At 34.1% G+C, this 20,385-nt stretch overlaps 1 protein-coding gene across 1 annotated transcript in view; it reads right to left on the bottom strand.

Moving 5' to 3' along the window:
* Positions 1-19,615, bottom strand: part of LOC136033062 (phosphoglucomutase-like) — a 29,478-nt gene extending 9,863 nt beyond the window's left edge. Inside the window, exons 1-8 of the mRNA XM_065713656.1 lie at positions 19,294-19,615; positions 16,677-16,839; positions 15,738-15,856; positions 13,639-13,983; positions 11,829-11,983; positions 8,587-8,697; positions 4,088-4,228; positions 2,096-2,279 (exon numbers count right to left, since the gene is read on the bottom strand). Of these exons, the coding sequence (XP_065569728.1) occupies positions 2,096-2,279; positions 4,088-4,228; positions 8,587-8,697; positions 11,829-11,983; positions 13,639-13,983; positions 15,738-15,856; positions 16,677-16,839; positions 19,294-19,539 (1,464 nt within the window). The 5' untranslated portion in view covers positions 19,540-19,615. The remainder of the gene's footprint in view (positions 1-2,095; positions 2,280-4,087; positions 4,229-8,586; positions 8,698-11,828; positions 11,984-13,638; positions 13,984-15,737; positions 15,857-16,676; positions 16,840-19,293) is intronic.
* Positions 19,616-20,385: the final 770 nt, after the last annotated feature.

The following is a 20,385-nucleotide window of genomic DNA, read 5'->3' as shown; positions in this document are numbered from 1 at the left end:
TCACGAATATTAGGTGTGAGACTAAACAGGGTTACCAAGTATTTTCGGTCGAGTGTCATTTTTTCCGTAGAAAAATGGCATTCTGTACCATTTAAAAACTCAAAAGGGGACCACCTTTGAAATGCTACTTACCATTGAAGTACGCAAACCACAGTGAGGATGAACCAACACTGCCTAAATTTTTGATATCTGACGTAATTTTAAGGTGTTATTAATAATAGACCCGGACAAGGCGTTGATTTATCGGCAGCACATCGCCAAGGAAAGACGCACCAACATGGAGAAAAATTACGACGGTACGCCACCGTGCTAGCGTTGCCATCGGCGCAGCAGTGCGCCACTGGCCTATCTATATTAATCCTAATGTTTTTGCAGTGGTTTATTGATTTAGGTATGTTAAGTAAGCTAGCGTGCTAAGTAACTTTGTAAAAGTCTTTTGATATTGAGTTCTAACTAGAAAATGGGAGTAAAACCTTACAGACAGAATAGGTAGTGGCATATTCAAGGACAGGATGGGGACCTAGCCCCCCCCCCAATAAAACTTACAAGATCTGTTGAACAGCTTATTCTCTCACCAGCAGCAATCCTATTGATTTACTTGTAGCAAAGTGCAACAATTTATTTGAAGTGGCTCAAAACAATAATAATTTTCCCCTTTACAAACCATATTTTCTTTTGTATGTCTATTAAGGTTCTTCACTTTAAGATCTATCTCACGTCATTAGCCGTAATTTGTCACTCTCTCGGTCATTCTATCCCTGTGCTATAGCGTATTTCATTGCCAAATTTTTATTTATTTTTCTTATATTTTCTAAGGATTAAGGATTATCGCTCTCCGTCTTTCAAGTGAGTATGCCGCGAGGTGGCAAAACATTTGGAGTTTAGAGGATTACAGTATTCTTAGCGTAAGATTTTTCTCCCTTCACAGAACGACTTCACAATGTGATATATTAGCAGAAGATTTGAATTGCTTGGATCTATGACATCATTAAAAGGACCACAACAGTTCCTTAAAATTTTGCATGCTAAAAATTGGGGGAGAGGAGGGTTACCTTCAATTGTTATTATAGTTTTAAAACGCAGATGGAAACTTTAGATCAGGACAAAAATTCTAAGTGAACAACGTTCCGTGTGTTGAAGAAGTGAAAGAAGTCGTGAGTTGAACGTGTATTCTTGAACTCTTGCAACTAAGGCCATATTTTGTCATTTTATTGTTCACTTTTCAAGTCTGGTGGGAAAAAGGATGAAAAATAAATAGGCAAAAGCAGTTAATTCGACAAGCGAATAACTTATTCTAGGTCAGAAACAGATTTTACTTTCTTAATTTAAATTGGGCTGATCTGGCAAAACATCGAAAATGCAAAGTTAACGAACTTGGGAATTTATAGCATCTGTTGTTTTGTTCCAGAAAAATCAGGTGCACTTCGGAAGGAAGAGAGGATTAAAATCTCGTGCGAAATCCAACAAGATCTTCACCTTTTTTTTAATTTGCAGAATGACTTTAGATTTCGATTCTACTTTTAACTATATTTAATAACTACACATACCACTAAGAGGCTTCCTTCACGTTATTTATAAATCGTACTACTGTATTTTGGACCTTCTCTACCAGATTTTGGAATTATTATTGCTCCGATTCAGTATAATTTTGGACTTATTGTACAAATTTTTGAACTTCTTGTACAAATTTTACATAATCTCACAGCGTTTGCCCCCCCCCCTCCATTACAACGCCCTGCCCGTTCGAACCAAGATAGAAAGCAGCATCCTTTTGCATTTTCATGTTTTGTTTCTTCAATTGTTCAGATGTTGTCCTAGTTAAGGCCTCCAAACCGAGTCTAATTTAAATGATGTAAGGTATTTGCATGACGGTGCTGTTTGTTGTTTTTCCTCCTCTTCACCCAAACAAACTGAGGCCTTAGCTTCTTCTGTGCTCTGCTGCACACACGAACTTAAGCCGCGTCATTATTGAGACACGCACTGGTTCGAAAGGCATGATACCGTGACTTGTAAACTTTTGAATGTAAGTCTTAGAAAAAGAAACATAAATAAGAAGCAAAGGAGGTTTAAAGAGACAAATATAAATGAAGTATACCTGTTTGGTCGCAACACTGCCATCAATAGGGTCAGTATACGAAAAATCATCTATCATCTTTACTTTGTAGACAGCTCCATTTTGCGCATGCTCGGATCCAACAAAACTTGAATCTGACTGGAGCGCACGTAAGTGTTCTATCATTTCGTTGCAAGGACTAGATTCGCAGTTCTCATAGTCGTACCTAAAAGAATTAGTAATTATTTGTTGTGATTATGGATAACGTCAGAATATTTTCAGGCGAGGAAATGCAGAAAAAGTGAGAGCACACCCAAACTATTGACGTCACACTACTTGACTAAGTCTTTGCTAAATTATAATAAGGAGAGATTAAAAAGGAGCTTTCTTTTCTATCAAATTTATAATATACTTTGCCATCTCAATCACAGCTTTCAATCTCACTTTATAGGTATTTTTCAGTATATGCCAGAGAATTTCGTTTCTTAGATTGAAAAAATACGAGTTGACTGTTTTTTCTATGGTTCTAAGCTGGCTATCCACAACATAGACTTTATTGTGAAAATATTAATGAATAATCACATATTCACCACAGTCATTAAATATTTTATTATATTATTTAAAAGCACTGCATCAAATTTAACAGTTTTTAACACTATAATTTTGTTGGTCTAACTTACCATCTCTATTCTAAACTATATATCTTCTTAATTTTGGACTTATCCCATTCTTCCTTTTTTTTAAACTTTAGTTTACTATGCAAATTGTTTTACTTTTAAATACCAGCATTAATGCAGAATTTGGGCAAAGAGACGATTTATGCGTCTATTACTTCCATGAAATCGATTTTACCAGTCGCAGGTGGTGCGTAGAAGCACAAGATTTTACCTTGTGTTGAGCCCTTTAAGTTATTAACAGTAATAAACTCAAGGATCCTATTTTTGACATCTTACATGCCGTAGTGCTCCTCGTCGAGTATTTCACTCGCTTTGTCGAACTCAAGGCTCTCGTCACTCCCCAAGGAAGAGTCGTGCACCAAACTAAGTAATTACTAAAATTACTTCCCTGAAATTTCTTCGGACAATTCTGCCTGGAAAAGTTTCCTATGCCCACTTTTATCTAAGAAAAAAAACACACCCTTAGATTTCTTTTCCTGGATATCAACCTTTCCGATCCGTCACGGTAAGATTCTCCAGAGGAAAATTCTCCCATAGAGAATTTCTGCTGTGGAAAATTCCCCCACAAAGAATTTCTCCCAGAGGAAAAACCCAGGCGATTCCATTTGCGCTGAAAATTTTCCCCTGACAATTCAGCCGCAATTTCTATTCTAAACTAAATTTCTTCTTAATTTTGGGCTTATCACGTTCTTCCTTTTTTCAAAACTTTAGTTTACTATGCAAATTGTTTCGCTTTTAGATACCCGCATTAATGCAGAATCTGGGCAAAGAGGGGATTTATGCGTTAAGGAGGATTAAGAATGTTTCCACAGAGTCTTCGCTAAGTAAAACAACAAATAAACTAAGGAGGTTGAAGAGGTTGAAAAAAGAAAAGAAAGGATTTTATACACATAATCGTCTTTAAAATTTCATTGTTTTACACATTTTAGCTCTTTCTTCTAGCCTGCGCCCACCCCCCTAGACATTAGATATTTCCAGGATTTGCTGCCGGAATAACTCCCCTTCCATCCCCTCTCCCCACACCCACAAAGAAATGTTGGTAGGTTATCGAAATCAAGAGAAGATGAAAAAGATTTCGAAGAAAAAATAGAATAAGAAACATCTTAAAAAAGAAGCGAAATATAAACTGCAAAGGATTTTAAGAGTAAAGTAAATGTTTTTTTAGACATGGTCTAAAGACTCGGTGTCTAGGGTATGCGCATGCTTTTGATATAAAATATGCCTGACGAAATATTTTGCGTGGAGAAAAGCTATGCTGACTTCTTGTGCTTAAAAATAAGCAAATTAATGAGTAGATAAATGGAACTAATGTAAAGTCAGTTTCAAAATATAATTATTGAAAGGCTAAAAAAGATACCTTGTGAAGTAGTTTCTGCCATACTCTTCCCAATGAGCTTTAAGTATGCTCTCAACGGACTCCTTTCTATGGGCCAAGATGGACAGCCACGCCAAAACAGCCCATATGCCATCTTTTTCTCGAATGTGATCTGAGCCAGTTCTACAGAACGTAAGAATTTAGTTATCTTAAGGTTTCGATAATGGGCATGCAAAATAAAAACCAGCAATAATCACATCATTCCTGGAGCAAAAGCTTCTATAAAATCAAATAATAGAACTAAAACTAAACCAAATTAGTATTTAATAATTATCTTAAGTCTTCCGTCTAAAAAAAGGAAAAAAAATTAGAAAAAAAACAATAAAAGAAACCGAGACAATTTTTTTCTTCTCTTTTTGCCTATCTGTCTTCTTTCTTTCATCCTGTACCCCCAAAATGAGCCCCAACCAAACAACCGATAAGACACTAAACATACCAAAAACTCGCCCTTACAACCAAACAATCATTCAGCCTTCGTCCATTAAAAATGTTAAAATAAAATAAATAATCAATCTTAGTCACACAGTAAGTTCATGTTAGAATTATTAAGCCACACATAAAGATACAACAAAATGACAGTTTTCGGAAAACATAAATTCAACTTCCTAAGCTATTCATGTCAAAAGCTTCAAATATCAATCAATCAATCTATCATATATATTTAAACAAAAACACATAATTTCATGTACATAATCTGCCAGGAAAGTACAAAAGTACTTGACAAGGGCAGAAACTTAATTGAGAATAATTAAACAATCAACTAACAGAAACAACGAATCAACTGGATGTATCAAAAAAAAAAGAGAAAAAAGGGGGGTGACGAAGAGAAAGAAAAGAAAAACAATAAAAAGAAAAGAAAAAGACCGAAAAGAGAAGGACCGCACGATATTCAAATCTAAACAGTATTTCTGTAACAACCCTTCACTGCTCGCTTGGAGGTAATAAGGTTATCATCCTTGGATATGAAAATAAGCTAGTGTCGGCAGTCATTAACTTTTCAAGTATATCCTTTTCTCTTTCCTTCTCTTTTGCATCTGTGTTGGTAACACCAATACTAATCAATATATTCAAATCAGTTACATTCAGGTTGATATGGAAAGAAAAAAACCTTAGACCTTAGGTTGTTACAATTCCCTCTAAGAAAAGGATCTCATAAACAAGACTTCTCAGCTAAAGAATTATAACTGAGATAAAGTTTTATATTAGGATTGCTACAATTTTATCATATATTTCAGTTATAACATAATATATTACAATAATAAATTTATATAATTTAAGACAAATAATAACTAAGATGACGTATACAATTAATAACTATATATGTAGAAATAGTTTCATAAACAGAATATCTGCAAAAACACTTTTTACTCCTTGGTAGAAATTTAAATACTTGCAGATCGAATGTGTTACTATAGATGAGTATGATACGAGACCCGCTTTGATATTGAGACCATTGACTTGACTATGAAATTTGATTGAAAAGATAATAGTATGTCAGCAAGTTTTCAACCAAAGCGTGTTGCACCACAGAAAATTTGGAGAGCTGTCAAACTGATCAAACGACATTTCTTTTGAGGTGATTTTAGGTATTTCCCTAGCAGGTATAGAAGAGGGTTTTTAGGGACAACTCTTTCCAGAATTTTAAAAAGAAAACTGCTCCGTTTGGTAAAAAAATACACTTTCTGATGATAATGTATTTCTCCAAAACAAAATATATCTTCCTAAATTTTGTCGGCAAAATTTTCAATCAAAGCGGGGTGCACCACAGAAAATTTTAAGAGCACTCAAATTGATCAAACAACATTTCTTTTTAGGGGATTTTGGGTATTTTCCTAGCAGGTATACTAGACCGTTTTTAGGGGTAATTCTTTCCTGAATTTTAAAAAGACAACTGCTACGTTTAGTGGAAAACCCTTTCTGATTGTATAAATTTCTCTAAAACTAAATATATCTATCTCCAGCGCAAAACAAGACAAATTACAAAATTTTCCTCAGATTTCAGGGAAATTAGTTGTCGGCTTTTATTTTTTGCCGTTAATTTAAACCGCTTATTCAAGCTTTACAAGTTATGGAAAGAACACCCAAAAAATTCTAAATAGAAGTTTAAAAAACTGAAGAAGTTTATAATGGACGAAATAGGCCGATTCTTTTTGGCATCGAATCAACTTTATGAAAACTTCGATAATTCTTTGCTGAGAAGACGCAAATTTCACAAGGAAATAAAAGGAATCAAACAGTTTGTGGTAACGAACTGTAGTAAGGAGCAACCCGGCTCAATAGTAACCAAACTCTAAAAAAATGGAATTTTGATACCAATAGCTACATCAAAAGAATCGCATTTTAATACTGATTTTAAATAATATATAAGTTTTATCAAGTTTAGTCTTACCCATCAAAAGTTACGAGCCTGAGAAAATTTGTCTTATTTTAGAAATTAGGGGGAAACGCCCCCTAAAAGTCATAGAATCTTAACGAAAATCACACCATCAGATTCAGTGTATCAGAGAACCCTATTGTAGAAGTTTCAAGCTCCTATCTACAAAAATGTGGAATTTTGTATTTTTTGCCAGAAGGCAGATCACGGATGCGTGTTTATTTGTTTGTTTGTTTCTTTGTTTTTTTTTCCAGTGGTGATCGTATCGACCCAATGGTCCTAAAATCTTGCGAGAGGGCTCATTCTAACGGAAATGAAAAGTTCTAGTGCCCTTTTTAAGTGACCAAAAAATTGGAGGGCACCTAGGCCACCTCCCACGCTAATTGTTTTCCCAAAGCCAATGGATCAAAATTCTGAGATAGCCATTTTATTTAGCGTAGTCTAAAACCCTTATAACTATGTCTTTGGGACGACTTACTCCCCTACAGTCCCCGTGGGAGGGGCTACAAGTTACAAACTTTGACCAGTGCTTACATATAGTACTGCTTATTGAGAAGTGTACCGACGTTTTCAGGGGGATTTTTTGGTTGGGTGGAGGGGTTGGCAAGAGGGGGATATGTTGGGGGAACTTTCCATCGAGGAATTTGTCATGGGGGAAGAAAATTTCCATGAAGGGAGTGCAGGATTTTGTAGCATTATTTAAAAAAAAAACAATGAAAAAATAAGTATGAAAAGTTTTTTCAACTGGAAGTAAGGAGCAGCATTGAAACTTAAACCGAACAGAAATTATTACGCATATGAGGGGCTCACCTCCTCCTAATACCTCGCTCTTTACGCTAAATTATTTTTAGTGATTTCAACTGTTTATTCTACGGTTTTTGTGATTCAGGGGTCATTTTTAATGAATTGGGACAAAATTTAATCTTTAGTGTAAAGAGCGAGGTACTGACGAGGGGGTGAACCCCTCATATATGTAATAAAAACATGAGATTACAAAATTTCGTTACGTAAGCTAATTTATAAGTTACGTTTATCTTTTACTAATAAAAACATTCGTAAAAAATTAAGAGTTCTAGTTGCCTTTTTAAGTAACAAAAAAATGGCAGGGCAAGTAGGCTTCCTCCACCGTTTCTTTTTTTCTCAAAATCACTCGATCAAAACTATGAGAAAGCCATTTAGCCAAAAAAAAATAAACTTGCCAATTTCGTGTTAATTATTCCTCTGCGGAGAGCCAAAATCAAAACATGCATCGATTCAAAAACGTTCAGAAATCAGATAAAAAACAAGTTTTTTTAGCTGAAAGTAAGGAGCGACATTAAAACTTAAAACGAACAGAAATTACTTCGTATATGAAAAAGTTGCTTCCTCATCAACGCCTCGCTCTTTACGCTAAAGTTTTTTACTGTTTTAAAAAGCAGAGTTGAGAGAAAGAGTCGAGCTTTAGCGTAAAGAGCGGGGCGTTGATGAGAAAGCAGCCCCTTTCATATACGAAGTAATTTCTGTTCGTTTTAAGTTTTAATGTCGCTCCTTACTTTCAGCTAAAAAAAAAACTTTTTTTAAATTAATGACAATTAAGCGCGTTTTTTTTCCAAAGAAATAAAAGACCTTACCAGTTTCGTTAAAGTCCATTCAAAATTAACTGTACTAATACCGAGATTCAGCTAGAACTGATATGAGTCAATAAGAATTTTTCAACAAATCAGGAGACCTTACAAAAAATCTGATTGGCTCAAAACAGCGCTAGTTGTATCCAAGTATTAGTAAAACCTCGTTATGAATGGGTCTTTAGCAAAAAAGACCTAGCCTCTGATTTCAACAGTAAAATACTAACAATACTGAAAATCGCAAATAGAGAGGATATACTTTTATTTACTTGGGTTCAAAGAAGCCCTGAACTATACTCTGCGCTTTGTCAATACCCTAACAATATCTTTTAGGTTCAAATATGTTTTACTAACATTTTACCGATTCTCCCACTTAAGTAGTAGACTCTTTTTTACATGCAAAGGCTAGAAGACAGCACAAATAGCTTAATTCCTGAACATAGTGCATAAGAGTCCAATTTTCCTCTATAAAAGAAAAAATGAAGAAAATTAGTCAAACCCACCCAAAACTTTCTTCTCCACACAACGACAGTCTTCCAGCATCCATTAAATTTCCAAAATACTTCCAGCCAGTTGGAACTTCAAATAGCTCTTTTCCTAGTTTAGAAGCAACTCTAAAAGTAAAAAAGGAGGAATAATTATTTAAAGATCCACTTAAACAGCTGAAGTTTAATATTAAGAAAACTTTAATTCAAAATATAAAATCTAAACGCAGATGAGTTATATAGACTTTAAACATCATCTTACAATAGGAATTTTAAACTATTCAATAGTTCTATGAACGATCGTGGGATCGTTCTACGAGAGATAACTTTTTTTTCCCTGAAGTCGACAAAATCAAGTAAGAACACTGACTGAAAGCCAGAATTTGCATGATTTCCGTGTCGAGGAGCAGCCAATCAGAGAAGGGGAGTTTCTAGTCATCAGGACAAAAACATGGGAGCATTAAGGAAAAGTCACCAAATTATATTTTGTTATATTTGACCCACGAAATCCCAAGATTCAACAAAAGACTTTGGGTGTATATAAAGACTAACAAAACTATAACAAAAGACTTGGGTGTTACTATAAATATTATACATATAAACTGATTATAAATATTTTCCATCATTGTGTACCTCCAACAATTAGACCCTTTTGGGAAGATACTATCGCTACCTACTTCCTTTAATATTTCGCAGCAAGCAATCAGCACGAATATCAAAAGCTAAAAATATTTGAGCGTTTCAATTGCAAGGGTCAACCAGAGGCGCCATTTGGGCCAAATCTTGGGGTGGGCATGGGGCATTTGACAGAACTTGAGACTTTTATTATGAATCTAACCTACTTTCAAAGTTTACAATGATTAATAGCAAATAGCGTAATTATCCCAAGGGTCGTCAGGTGATTACGCTCTTTGGCTAATAGGCGTGCAGTTAGTTCAAATCCTTTAAACAGAATGGATTATGTTGAACATAATGGGTAATTATGGCCGGAAAAGGGACCTTTGTGGTGGAAGCTTGGGCCCCTGGAAAATCTGGGGTGGACCTTTGCCCACCCCTGACCCCCCCCCCCCCCAAATGGCGCCTCTGGGGTCAACTACTTGTTTTTACAATATTAAAAAAAAATCAGTAAAGGAGCACTAAGCATCCTAGCAGCACAAGTCCTACAGGTCACGATAATTGTGGACAAAATGCTGCTCCTGTCTCATTAAGAAATGAGAGAAGAAAAAAGAACTCGTGAGAAAACAAATTAACATATATATTAAAGGAATCGTTGTAAGCAATTGAGTCATAATGATTTTAACAGCTTAAAAAAGCTAAGAGATTTAGAAAAAATTCTGTTATTCTTCAATATTATCTCATAAATAATATAATTCTCCATAATCAAAAAATTATCAAACTGATGAATATCAAATTACCAGAACAATATAGAGATGTTTATATTTATTAAAGCATAGCTACAGTAAGTTCAATTATTGATAAATTTGTATATTAACACTATTTTTTGTATATTAGACAAAAGACAAATTAGGATTTCAAGGCTGAAAAAATAGACCCATTCTTAAGGCTTGAAAGGATAGAGAGCACCATAATCCAAACTAAAACCACAGAAGCGAAAATAATTTTATAAAAAAAAAAATTATTTAAATAAAAAAAAAATTAAACAAGCTTTTCAGCTGAAAGTAAAGAGCAATATTAAAACTTTTAAACAACGAAAATTATTTCGTATATTGGGGAGGTTGCCCTTTAATCAATACCTCGCTTTTTACGCTAAAGTTTCCAAACTAAAACCTCAGAAGCGAAAATGATGAATTACAGACATTAAAATGTGCAAACGGTCCAAAGTAATAATCTAGATTTGTTATTAAACTTCATTCTTTGCTTCATAAATCGTCTACAAAATGAATTTTGATGGGACAAGATTAAAAAGGAATCATTTAAACCAAAACTAATCTTCAAATATCCTTTATGAAGCTGTCAGTTAAACTTCTCTTCTATGACAATTTCTGCTGCGTAGAACGTCAATGACGCAAAAGATTGTCTTTTCCTTTATCGGTTGAAAAAGCATCTAATGAACTTTACGAAATAACTGAGCCAAATAAATGCCCATAAATATAGGGTGTCATAAGGCAAATTAACATACACCACATAATCAGGTAAATAACCTTATAATTTTAATTTCGTGGTAAGATGATGCGTATAACAAAAGAAACCACAAAGAGGGTGATTAATCAAAAGTTACGCAAGGAAACGACATCATGTATTTTTTTTATTACGTAGTATTTTTTCTAGTGGTTTCATTTGCGGTGAAAAACTTAAACAGAGGAGCAATAACAACACTAATCAAATATTAAATACATTTTGATTACAAAAAGTTCTTGCGAAATATTAATAGTTTAATATATTTAGAAGTAAGAGGGTCCTCCAAATTTTTCGTGCCTGTCCCCATGGAGTCAGGAGTCCCCCAAGGAAACTAGAGAAAAAGTTTGATACTACTTTTTTCTATCTTTTCTTTGATAGTCCTTAAGAACCGGATCTTAAAGCACCTGAGGCACACCAAAATCAAGGGCAAATTTTTCCTTTCACTGACACTATTTAAATAGGTGTTATTTACAAATCAATATTTTAAATAAAACTTATTTACACAATACTTTGAACAGTGGCATCAATTTATTTTAGAGAAGGGGATAGTATTCTTTTCCAAAATCTAGCGGGGGCAATTCGGCTTTTTTTTTTTCAATTTCTCCAATGAAAATACCACGAAATTCATTTTTTCACAGGAAAAAACAACGAAAGTAAAGTATTTTCAAAACCTAAGGAGGGAGGGCACTGACTTCGAAGTTTCCTACTAATTTCCAATTTTATCCAAGTTCAGTCTGGGTATTCAATGAGGACTTCTATTGATTGAATTTAATAGATATTGATATTAAACTATATAGATATTAACCCTATTAATATTGGTGCCTAGCTTAAAAGCCGTCATTCATCATAATTTAAAGGATTATCTATTTTTAAGCAGATTCCTAGCATGGAAAAATTATAAAGCAAGATATTATAAACAAGATTGAAGACTTAGACTGAAGTCTAATAGCGACTAGACATCCTTCCTGTAAGCACATTTTGAGCTGTGATGGTTCCTTCATTGCAGGTTGTATTTGCGAACAGAAGTAACTTCATTGCTTTCGCATCAGAAGAAAAGATGAAACTAATGCAGTTCGATGTGTGCATCACGAGTTTTGACAACTATGTATAAGAGTACTTACCTATCAACCGCTGCTCCGGTTGGCATACTTCTTGCAAATCCTTTGATACCCGTTCTTTGAAAATATGGAATACAGTCTAGATTTGCAGCAATAACTGCCAATGAATCCGAGGGGTTTACAAAAAAACCCTTCTTTCCTAAGATCATGTTACGATCCTGAAAATAAAAAAGTGTATCCTCAACGATGTTCCATTAAATCCTAGGATAGAAGAATTTATTTTTCTATGGCTAGACCTTAGACATTCGACTTAAGAATGGAAAAATTCTACAGACTATAACAGTATATAAGATAAAGCATAGAATGAGTGTGGATCAACAACCAAAGAGGCAAGTATATTCCATGCGTTATTTAGCAACGAAGTTCAAGAGGGTTAGACTGCCACAGTTTTAGGAGGGGAGCTTAGAGGGAGTATGTCATGGTCCAGAATTGAAAAGCATCAAGATAGCTTTATTTATTAATAGAAATTTCCTTTTGAGAAATTAGCTCGTATTTGCTAATACTTTTGATATATTTAGGCAGAAATTTCTATCTTTTACTGGGATGTCCTTAGAAAAAACCTAAGAAGGGGATTCATCCCTATCTTATGAACAGGTATGGGGCCAGTATTTTCTACAGTTTATTCTAATTAAAACAAGTCAATAAAAGCGGTATTTGCATTTATTGCTTAGGATATAAAAAAAGAAAACTCCAAGTTTTATAAAAGATTATCAAATTTTCTTCATAAACATTAATATATACCTCATTAAAAAGCAGAGGAAAGTTCTCTTCTTTTCTATTAATACATCGGAAACAATCAATTGCATATAACAGGTGAATTTTGGGAAATGTATGGTAATTTGTTTCAGACATGAGATCAAAAATCGAAGTAGACATTAAATTCACATGATAAACAATGGACTAAAGAGACACAAAGTCATTCAAAGAAATAACTGAATTAACACACGTTTAAATGTATGTACGAATAAACATTTAACTGAAGATGTAGTACAACAAAGTATAACATGTTAAAACTAAATTTAGCTAAAAAAAAAAAAACTACAGCCCTCCAACCCTCCGCAAGAAAAAAATACACAAAACTGTATAGCAATGTGGCAGTACTGCAGCATATACTAAGTAAAGAGCGACTTTCTTATTTGTAAAGAATAAGCTAGCTGTTTCTTGGTTTTACCCTCAACACCATCTATAATTTTGCGACTATTTTTTTCTAATTTGCTGGTGCTTATACTGACTTATGTAAATATCATAGTTATTCTTCAAAGTAACCCCAGGAATGAACACCATTTTTTCAATTATCTAAGCCATATAATTAGGCAAAAGCAGCTATATCTGTCATGAATAGCATAAGAATAGACCGCATTTCAATCTACAATTTTTGATTTAATAATCATAGAACGTAAGTATAATTCATTGTTTTTAAGAACAGCAATAATCCAATTACATTTTGTGCGGAGGCAAGCTATTTAATTAAAAACAGCTTTTCCAATTTGTTAAAAAGTTTATTTTCTTAAATCCAGTGGCTTTTGAAAAACGTGTCTAACAAGTTCGTAATTGTTTTTAATTTATGAGCCCAAATATACTACTAATTATCCTCACTTTCGAGTTCATATCCCCAATTCTGTTTTATTATTTATTTGACTGGTTACTACTACTACTACTAACAACTCACCACAGCACCAAGCCACCTGAGGACAACACAGCTACGCACGCTCCTTTTCCGTCCCAATTTACTCAAAGCCTCCCTCTTTACGCTCTCCCAAAGCTTTTTTCAAAGTAAAAGATCTTCAAGCAAACATAAAGCAAGGTCATTTACCCCATCTCCATCAAAAGCAGCTCCAAAGGAATATCTTCCTTCCTCCAAACTCTTCACCAGATCTGCAGCATACGTTAAATTTGGGTCTGGATGATGGCCACCGAAATCTTCTAAAGGAAGAGCCCTTACTATAAACTCTTCTGGAGCTCCTAACTCGTCAACAAATATACGCCGGATGTAAGGCCCTGTGACCCCACTCATGCCATCAATAAGAAAAGAAAATGGAGATCCCCCATCTCCTTTTATCAAGGAGCGAAGGGAATCAAAATTAAATATTTCTTTCATATGATTAACATAATTTTCAACACAGTCGACCACTTCTACTGTAAATGCTTCACCTTCAACCTGCAACAAAAATAAAGTTAGAGATGTTACTAAAAGGAACGTTTGGTAAGTGCGTAGACCTTCTTTGTCTTTAAGCCCATTGTATTGTGTAAGGATGTCACTTTATTCTCCCCTCCCCCACCCCTCTTTAACCACTGGGATAAGTTAACATATTTAACTTCAAGTTAAATATGTTACAGTTAAACAAGATAGTTAAACCTTTGAAATAACTAATATGGCTTAACTTCCTAATAACTAACACAAAATCCTACAACAATAGAATGAAAACAATAATGAGGAGCACATAACCTGAGCTGCCACACCATACAGTCTAACGGTGTTTGTTCTTAGCAGAGAGAATGTTTGCTCTTTGGCAAGCCTAATAGTGCAAATCCAAGGCACTACTGCTGTTTAGCGCAAAATTTAAATTATTACTGCCACGGCTTTAAAACATGTACTTACTCAAAAATAAACCTACTCAAAACCTTAAGCACAAAAATTTACTAAAAAATAGCAGTTTACAATTAACCCATAATCATTATAACTAATTGGGCTTCAAAAAATTCCTCTTAGGATACTTTTTTATTGTGAATCAAAATATAATTATTGATATTTCTTCCCACTCCCCCAATCCCTTAAGGATTTGGAGCAAAACCAGCAAAATAATGTTTCCTGTACAAATTAAAATTCTACTGGCCATATAATGCGATCTAATTTCAACACCAACTACATTCACCAGGGGCATGTCATCCCAACAGCTATGTTTAAGGCCGTGATTAAGTGAACTTCTAAACATCGAGATTCAAAATTGAAGTTAGTGTAAGCCTTCTGTCTCTCAGTTCTCTAGAGACCGTCCATTGTCAAAAACCCTTCAAATAGCACTTATGCATTGGCGGAAATAGCAGGTTAATTATAACAGCTTGTCAATTTAGTCTCTTGGGCGATCTGAAACGATTCTTTCAGGCAAAAAACTTGTAAAAATTTCAGATAGCTGAAAATATTCCATGGGACATATCGAAAAATGGTTGCAATCATTTTAAAGGTTATTGTCTTCTGCTCGTGATAGTACCGATTTTGTTCTAAAAGCAATGTCCTTCATAGAGTACACTTGTGTAAAAGAGCTCGACATTTTCTAAGATTTCTAAGCAATTAGAGAGCAAAATCCTTCCAAACATTTTGTAGCATCTTCAAGAAGCTACGGCCCGATATTGAAAGCGGTATATTCCGCCAATTAATACTTTTTAAAACTTTTTAAATATTTAAATACTTTTTAAATATAAATTTTCAATTTTAACATGGGATTTTCGAGTTCCATCAGTTCACTTAATCACAGCCTTAACCTTGAATTGAAGTAATTTTCTAACATTATGCAAGTCAAATTTCAACTTTTCATATAGAGCCAATTAACACAATCACTTTAGTAGAAACTAATTCAGAAACAAGCTTAAAGAATAGTATGGTGGATTTGTTTTTATTAAGATCCTTAACCTTATTATATTATCATTATGTGTCTTATTTTTGCCTTATTATTATGCGTCTACTTTGTGTGAAATTTAGATAAGATTTTTGAAGATATTAGAAGAAACCATACAGGGTGGGCACAGTGGATGTAGTTACGTAAGGTTTACGTAAGGTTTGGTGCGAGCAGTTTTGGTGAGAAGCAAGCACAGGGCAAGCTTATCAAAATACATTTTTTTTTTTTTAGCATTTCAACCTATCGCTACTTGTTGTATGTAGAAAACTAAACAGTAAAGAGAAACAAAACAAAATACTACCTGAAACTCTTCCAACCCTATTTTGCCAATGTCACAGTTCAGGTCAGGTACAATTCTAAATTCCTTAATTTCTGTGCTGTATTTATAGATTGCTGTCGTAACAGCATCTGGGGCAGGACCTAGAAAGATATTACAAGCATTAGTAAGAACTGATATTATTCTAAAATTGCAAGATGTTGGGGTAAATGTATAATTGGAAGTCCTTTAAGAAAGGGCAAAGAATTAGTAAATATAAAGAAATGTTGTATTTCAACTCTTATTTCCTTAATCCTCAAAATGTCCTTAATCTGCAAAAGAATATAATCTTTTTTAGCATTATCTGCTAAGAAATTTCATTTTATTTTTACTGTATTTTGGAATTGAATATGAAATTTACATACAAGCTTCACACTAGAATATTTCATTAAGTTAAATTTCAATTTTATGATGCATTATTTTACCAACTATTACATTTATAACAGAACAGAGAAAGAAGATAATAGATAAACAAAGTTGAAGCAAAATGCGGTATTACAGTTACAATAGTGATCAATTCTCCTTCAATTTAACTCCACACAGCATTAACTGGTCTTTAGGTTACCAAAAAGCGAAATATAAAGAGAAATAGAAATTCTATTTTATATTTTTAGAATGGAAAGGAAAAATTCTTCAAAAATAAGTAAAAGGAAAATGAATATTAAAGTTTAATAAATGAGTAATTTCTCTCTCTTCAAACAGCTTTAAGGCAATAACTAATAAGTGAGAAAGTAAAAAAGTTTTCAGTAAAAAGGAAATTGATTGAAATTAAACTTTTGAATCAGAAGTGCTTCAAATATTTTTCAGAATCTTGGTATGTCTAAACAAAATTAACCATAGCCATAAGCAGATTACAAGAAAGAATTGCAATTCCATTGTTGATAATTCAAAAAAAAAATACACAGTTGTAAAATGTGAACTCACCTCCATTGCTTGTGTTGAACTTAATGCCAAAATCTGCATCAGGGCCACCAGGGTTATGACTGGCTGTAAGAACAATACCGCCATCTGCATGAAACTTCCTAATTAAACTTGAAACTGCAGGGGTTGAAAGAATCCCATTTTGGCCAACAATGAGTTTCCTAACCTGTAAGATATATCAATTTCAATATCATATTCCATTTAGAGCAGGTGTTATAATTTGTTAACAAAACTAGGAAGAAACTCTTGTTAAACTTCAAAGCTTTTCTTAAATATTAGTTGCACTACACTTTTAAAAATAAACATATTCTTGCCAATTTTGTCAAATTTAAAACATTCACAAGGTATGATTGGCACCATTATAACATTCAGGCAATTCTCAGTATGATGAACAAGATGAAGGGCAGTGGAATGCACACTTGCACTGACCTCCTATCCAAGCTAAATTCTCAGCAGAATGATCTATTGTCTAAGGGTAAGGACATGTTTTATTCAGGTTTACTTAATTTGAAATGTATTAAACAAAAAGGAGGCAAATCATGGCTTGAGTGTAAGAAGTCTCTCTCTTCACAGTTGGTTAATATGGACTACTTAAGGTGATTAATAATGATGTTCTTGTGGTGAGTCTTTTATATTTTAGTTTATAGATGATTTTCCATGCAAAAAAGGTCCTTTTTGGTGCCTCAATAACTTACGAGTTTCTTTTTCCTCTTCTTTGTCATAGTATTCATCAGATGTTCTCATAGTATTCATCAGATGAGATGAGATCACTCATCTCATAATGAAGATATTATATTTCTTTATCTTGCTTTTATTGACCTACATTCTTCTGTTGACTTGGCACCAGCACCAATAGAGCAGACCCCTTCTTCCTCTAGGTCATTTAGTCTTAGGTGGCAATAGGGGCAACTTCTGGTTGTCTTCCTGCCTTGCTTAGGAACTGGTGCAGGCTATAGGGCTAATTAATTATAAATCCCATTTTTGGGTTGCTACACAGCCATTTCCATCTGGTGGCCACAGGGCCAAAATCATATGTGATACAGCAAAAGGTTTAACTTAGCAACAGATTTATTCTTTGAAGTCTGAAGTATTACTCAAAGAAATTGCATAGTGAAAAGACTATTGGGAAGTAAATAGGGTTGCATCACAATAATTATAATAGATGCTTGTAAACTGTGTGATCAATCAACAATTTAAAAAAGGGGTCCAATTTTTCCCCAACTGCCCTCCATCAGACTATTCCATTGGTATACTACATGGTAGGAGAAAAACTGTTGTTGGTGTAAAAACTGTGTTGGAGTTTTACAGATGGCTTGAATAGCTTCTTTGAATGTCCCCCTTTCTGCACTAATGTTTTGGAAATTGACAAATGTATTTGGGGGAGGGGGGCATCTTGTGAAGTACACTTATGTCATGAGCTTATCAGCTCTTCATTGTTAGTAAACCAGTGTAGATAATTTCAGCCCCTTCAAACATTCCTCATAAGGCTTGTCTCTCATCTTACATACTGCCTTTGTGGTTTTCCTTTGCACCCCTTCTAGAAGCTATATGTTACCCCTGTATCCTGGCAATGCTATGCAGATATTTGCACATTAGAGGGGATAGGGGTAAAGTATAGCAGGTAATCATTCAAAATGCGCTAAGTATAATCATTCTGCATATTATGAAGTAAGGATTGATTTTCAATTTTACATTGTCCAAATGCTCTAACAAAACACCCTGCCCCTAATGCTCAAATATATAGCCCAAATTATATATTTTCTATCTATTCTGTCAATTGTATTTGTTTGTCTAACACTGACCTGAAAGAATCTAACAAAAAAAAAAACAGTTCTATTTAAATGAAGAGCTTGAGTGTTACTGGTACAATACATAAGTACCAAAACATATTCTGGGAAAGTATTGCCAAGCTTTTATGTTAACCCTCTTCTGATTCTTAAGTCTTAGAAATTTGTCTCCTTGACTAGCATAGTTAGGTTACACCTATTGATATCTTGACAAAACAACATTTTATTGTAACTTCCAGGTATCAGTTTCCTTTTCTCTGGTTTTAGTTCTGAAAATACAATTCCTGTTAGGCTATTTGACTAGAATCTTAGGCCATATCAATTGGTTTTTTCCTTATTGAGGAAATGTTAGCTCTTTGCAGATCTTTGAAACCTCAAAAATTAGGATTGATCAAGACTGTGAAGCTAAATACAGTTTGTTTTACTGGATTTAAGCATAATAGGCCTACCTATTTTGCAGGGTTTCACTTTTATAACATAAATATTTTAAAAGTCTTCAAAAGTCACTGTGATCTAGAGGGAGAAGAAGCAGAGGTAATTAGGCTACCTCAAAATGCCTTCCTAGGTCATATTTAAATCTGTAGATCTATCCCTGGAAGTTTAATTTTCTTAGCCTAACCCCTTTTCAAGATAGCAAAAAGTAAGCTAGCTAAATAAGAATTTTATCAATTCTGAAATATAATTTTGAAAATTATTAAATACTTACCCATGCCACCCCTATAACTGATTCACTTTACTTTAACCCCCCCCCCCCTCCCCAATGTACCTGCTCTTCTGCTATTAATCTAGGCTATAATTCAGTAGAGGTCATGCAGTAGACTAATAAAACTTACCTTGTTTCCCGCACATATCTTAATGATAATCTCAGTGGCTTCTTTGCCAAAGTAACGACCATCACCTCCAACAACAATAGTTGTTCCAGCAGGGTTGTCTAAGCCCCCTGACAATATGCTTTGGATAAAGTTGTGGGTATAATTAGACTCCTGAAACTGCTTCACAGGCTTCCGAAGTCCACTTGTTCCAGGTTTCTGCCCATCGAAAGGGATAGTTGTTTGAACTTCTATCTTCAAATTAGTCATTTTCAGGCTTAAAATCTGTGAAAAAAGTCAGGTCAAGGTCAAAAAGACGACAAATGTTACATTCTATCTAGTAGAATTTGAACACAGTTAATGTGAGAGATGTCACTCACGTAAAAGCAGTAAAATTGAAGTCGTAACACTGAAATAGGGAATTCTTGGACAATATCAACTGGTATTGTAGTTTAATTAAATTTAGTATTCTTTATAGAAATTTAGGGTATTTGTATATTATATAGTACACACTCGAGGATTTGGGTCTATAGATCAGACAATAACCAGCTCATACCTGTCAGAATTTGAAGAAAATTGGTATTGGTAAAATTGGTCGGATGGTATTTTGGTTGAGTTGGACTAGGTATTTAATATAACTGGGGCCAGAAAAAGGGTGATTAGAACGATTGGGCCCAATCGAGCCTACGTTTGAAAGGGCCCGGCGCAGCAATCAAATTTAACAGGTGGTTTTCGAAATTGTGAAATGCTCTTAATAATTCCAGTAAGCGCGTCTTCTGAAGAGATATTATTTTCCAGGCTAAAACTAATAAAAAACTCAGTGGTATCAATAGTAAATCAGGATAGTCTAAATACCAATCATGTTGACTAAAAGTGAAGACTCAAGGAAAATAGATTTTTAAAACCGTTTTAAAAGTATTTGCAGAACAAAAATTTTAAAATGCATAAATTCATGTACCCGTATTCGGTGACGTTCAAAAGACATTTTATACCATACAAGGATAAAACCTTTGCTAAAGTTCTTCTATCAACAGAATCGAATGCTTTCCCATAATCTATAAAAATGAGGCTGATTGAAATTTTCAATCATTATCCTAGTGGAGAAAATTTGGTCCA

The sequence above is a fragment of the Artemia franciscana genome, chromosome 11, assembly GCF_032884065.1.
Source record: "Artemia franciscana chromosome 11, ASM3288406v1, whole genome shotgun sequence".
In the NCBI taxonomy this organism is placed as follows: domain Eukaryota; kingdom Metazoa; phylum Arthropoda; class Branchiopoda; order Anostraca; family Artemiidae; genus Artemia; species Artemia franciscana.
Note: the sequence above shows the minus strand (reverse complement) of the source record. Positions and strands in the feature narration are given on the sequence as shown.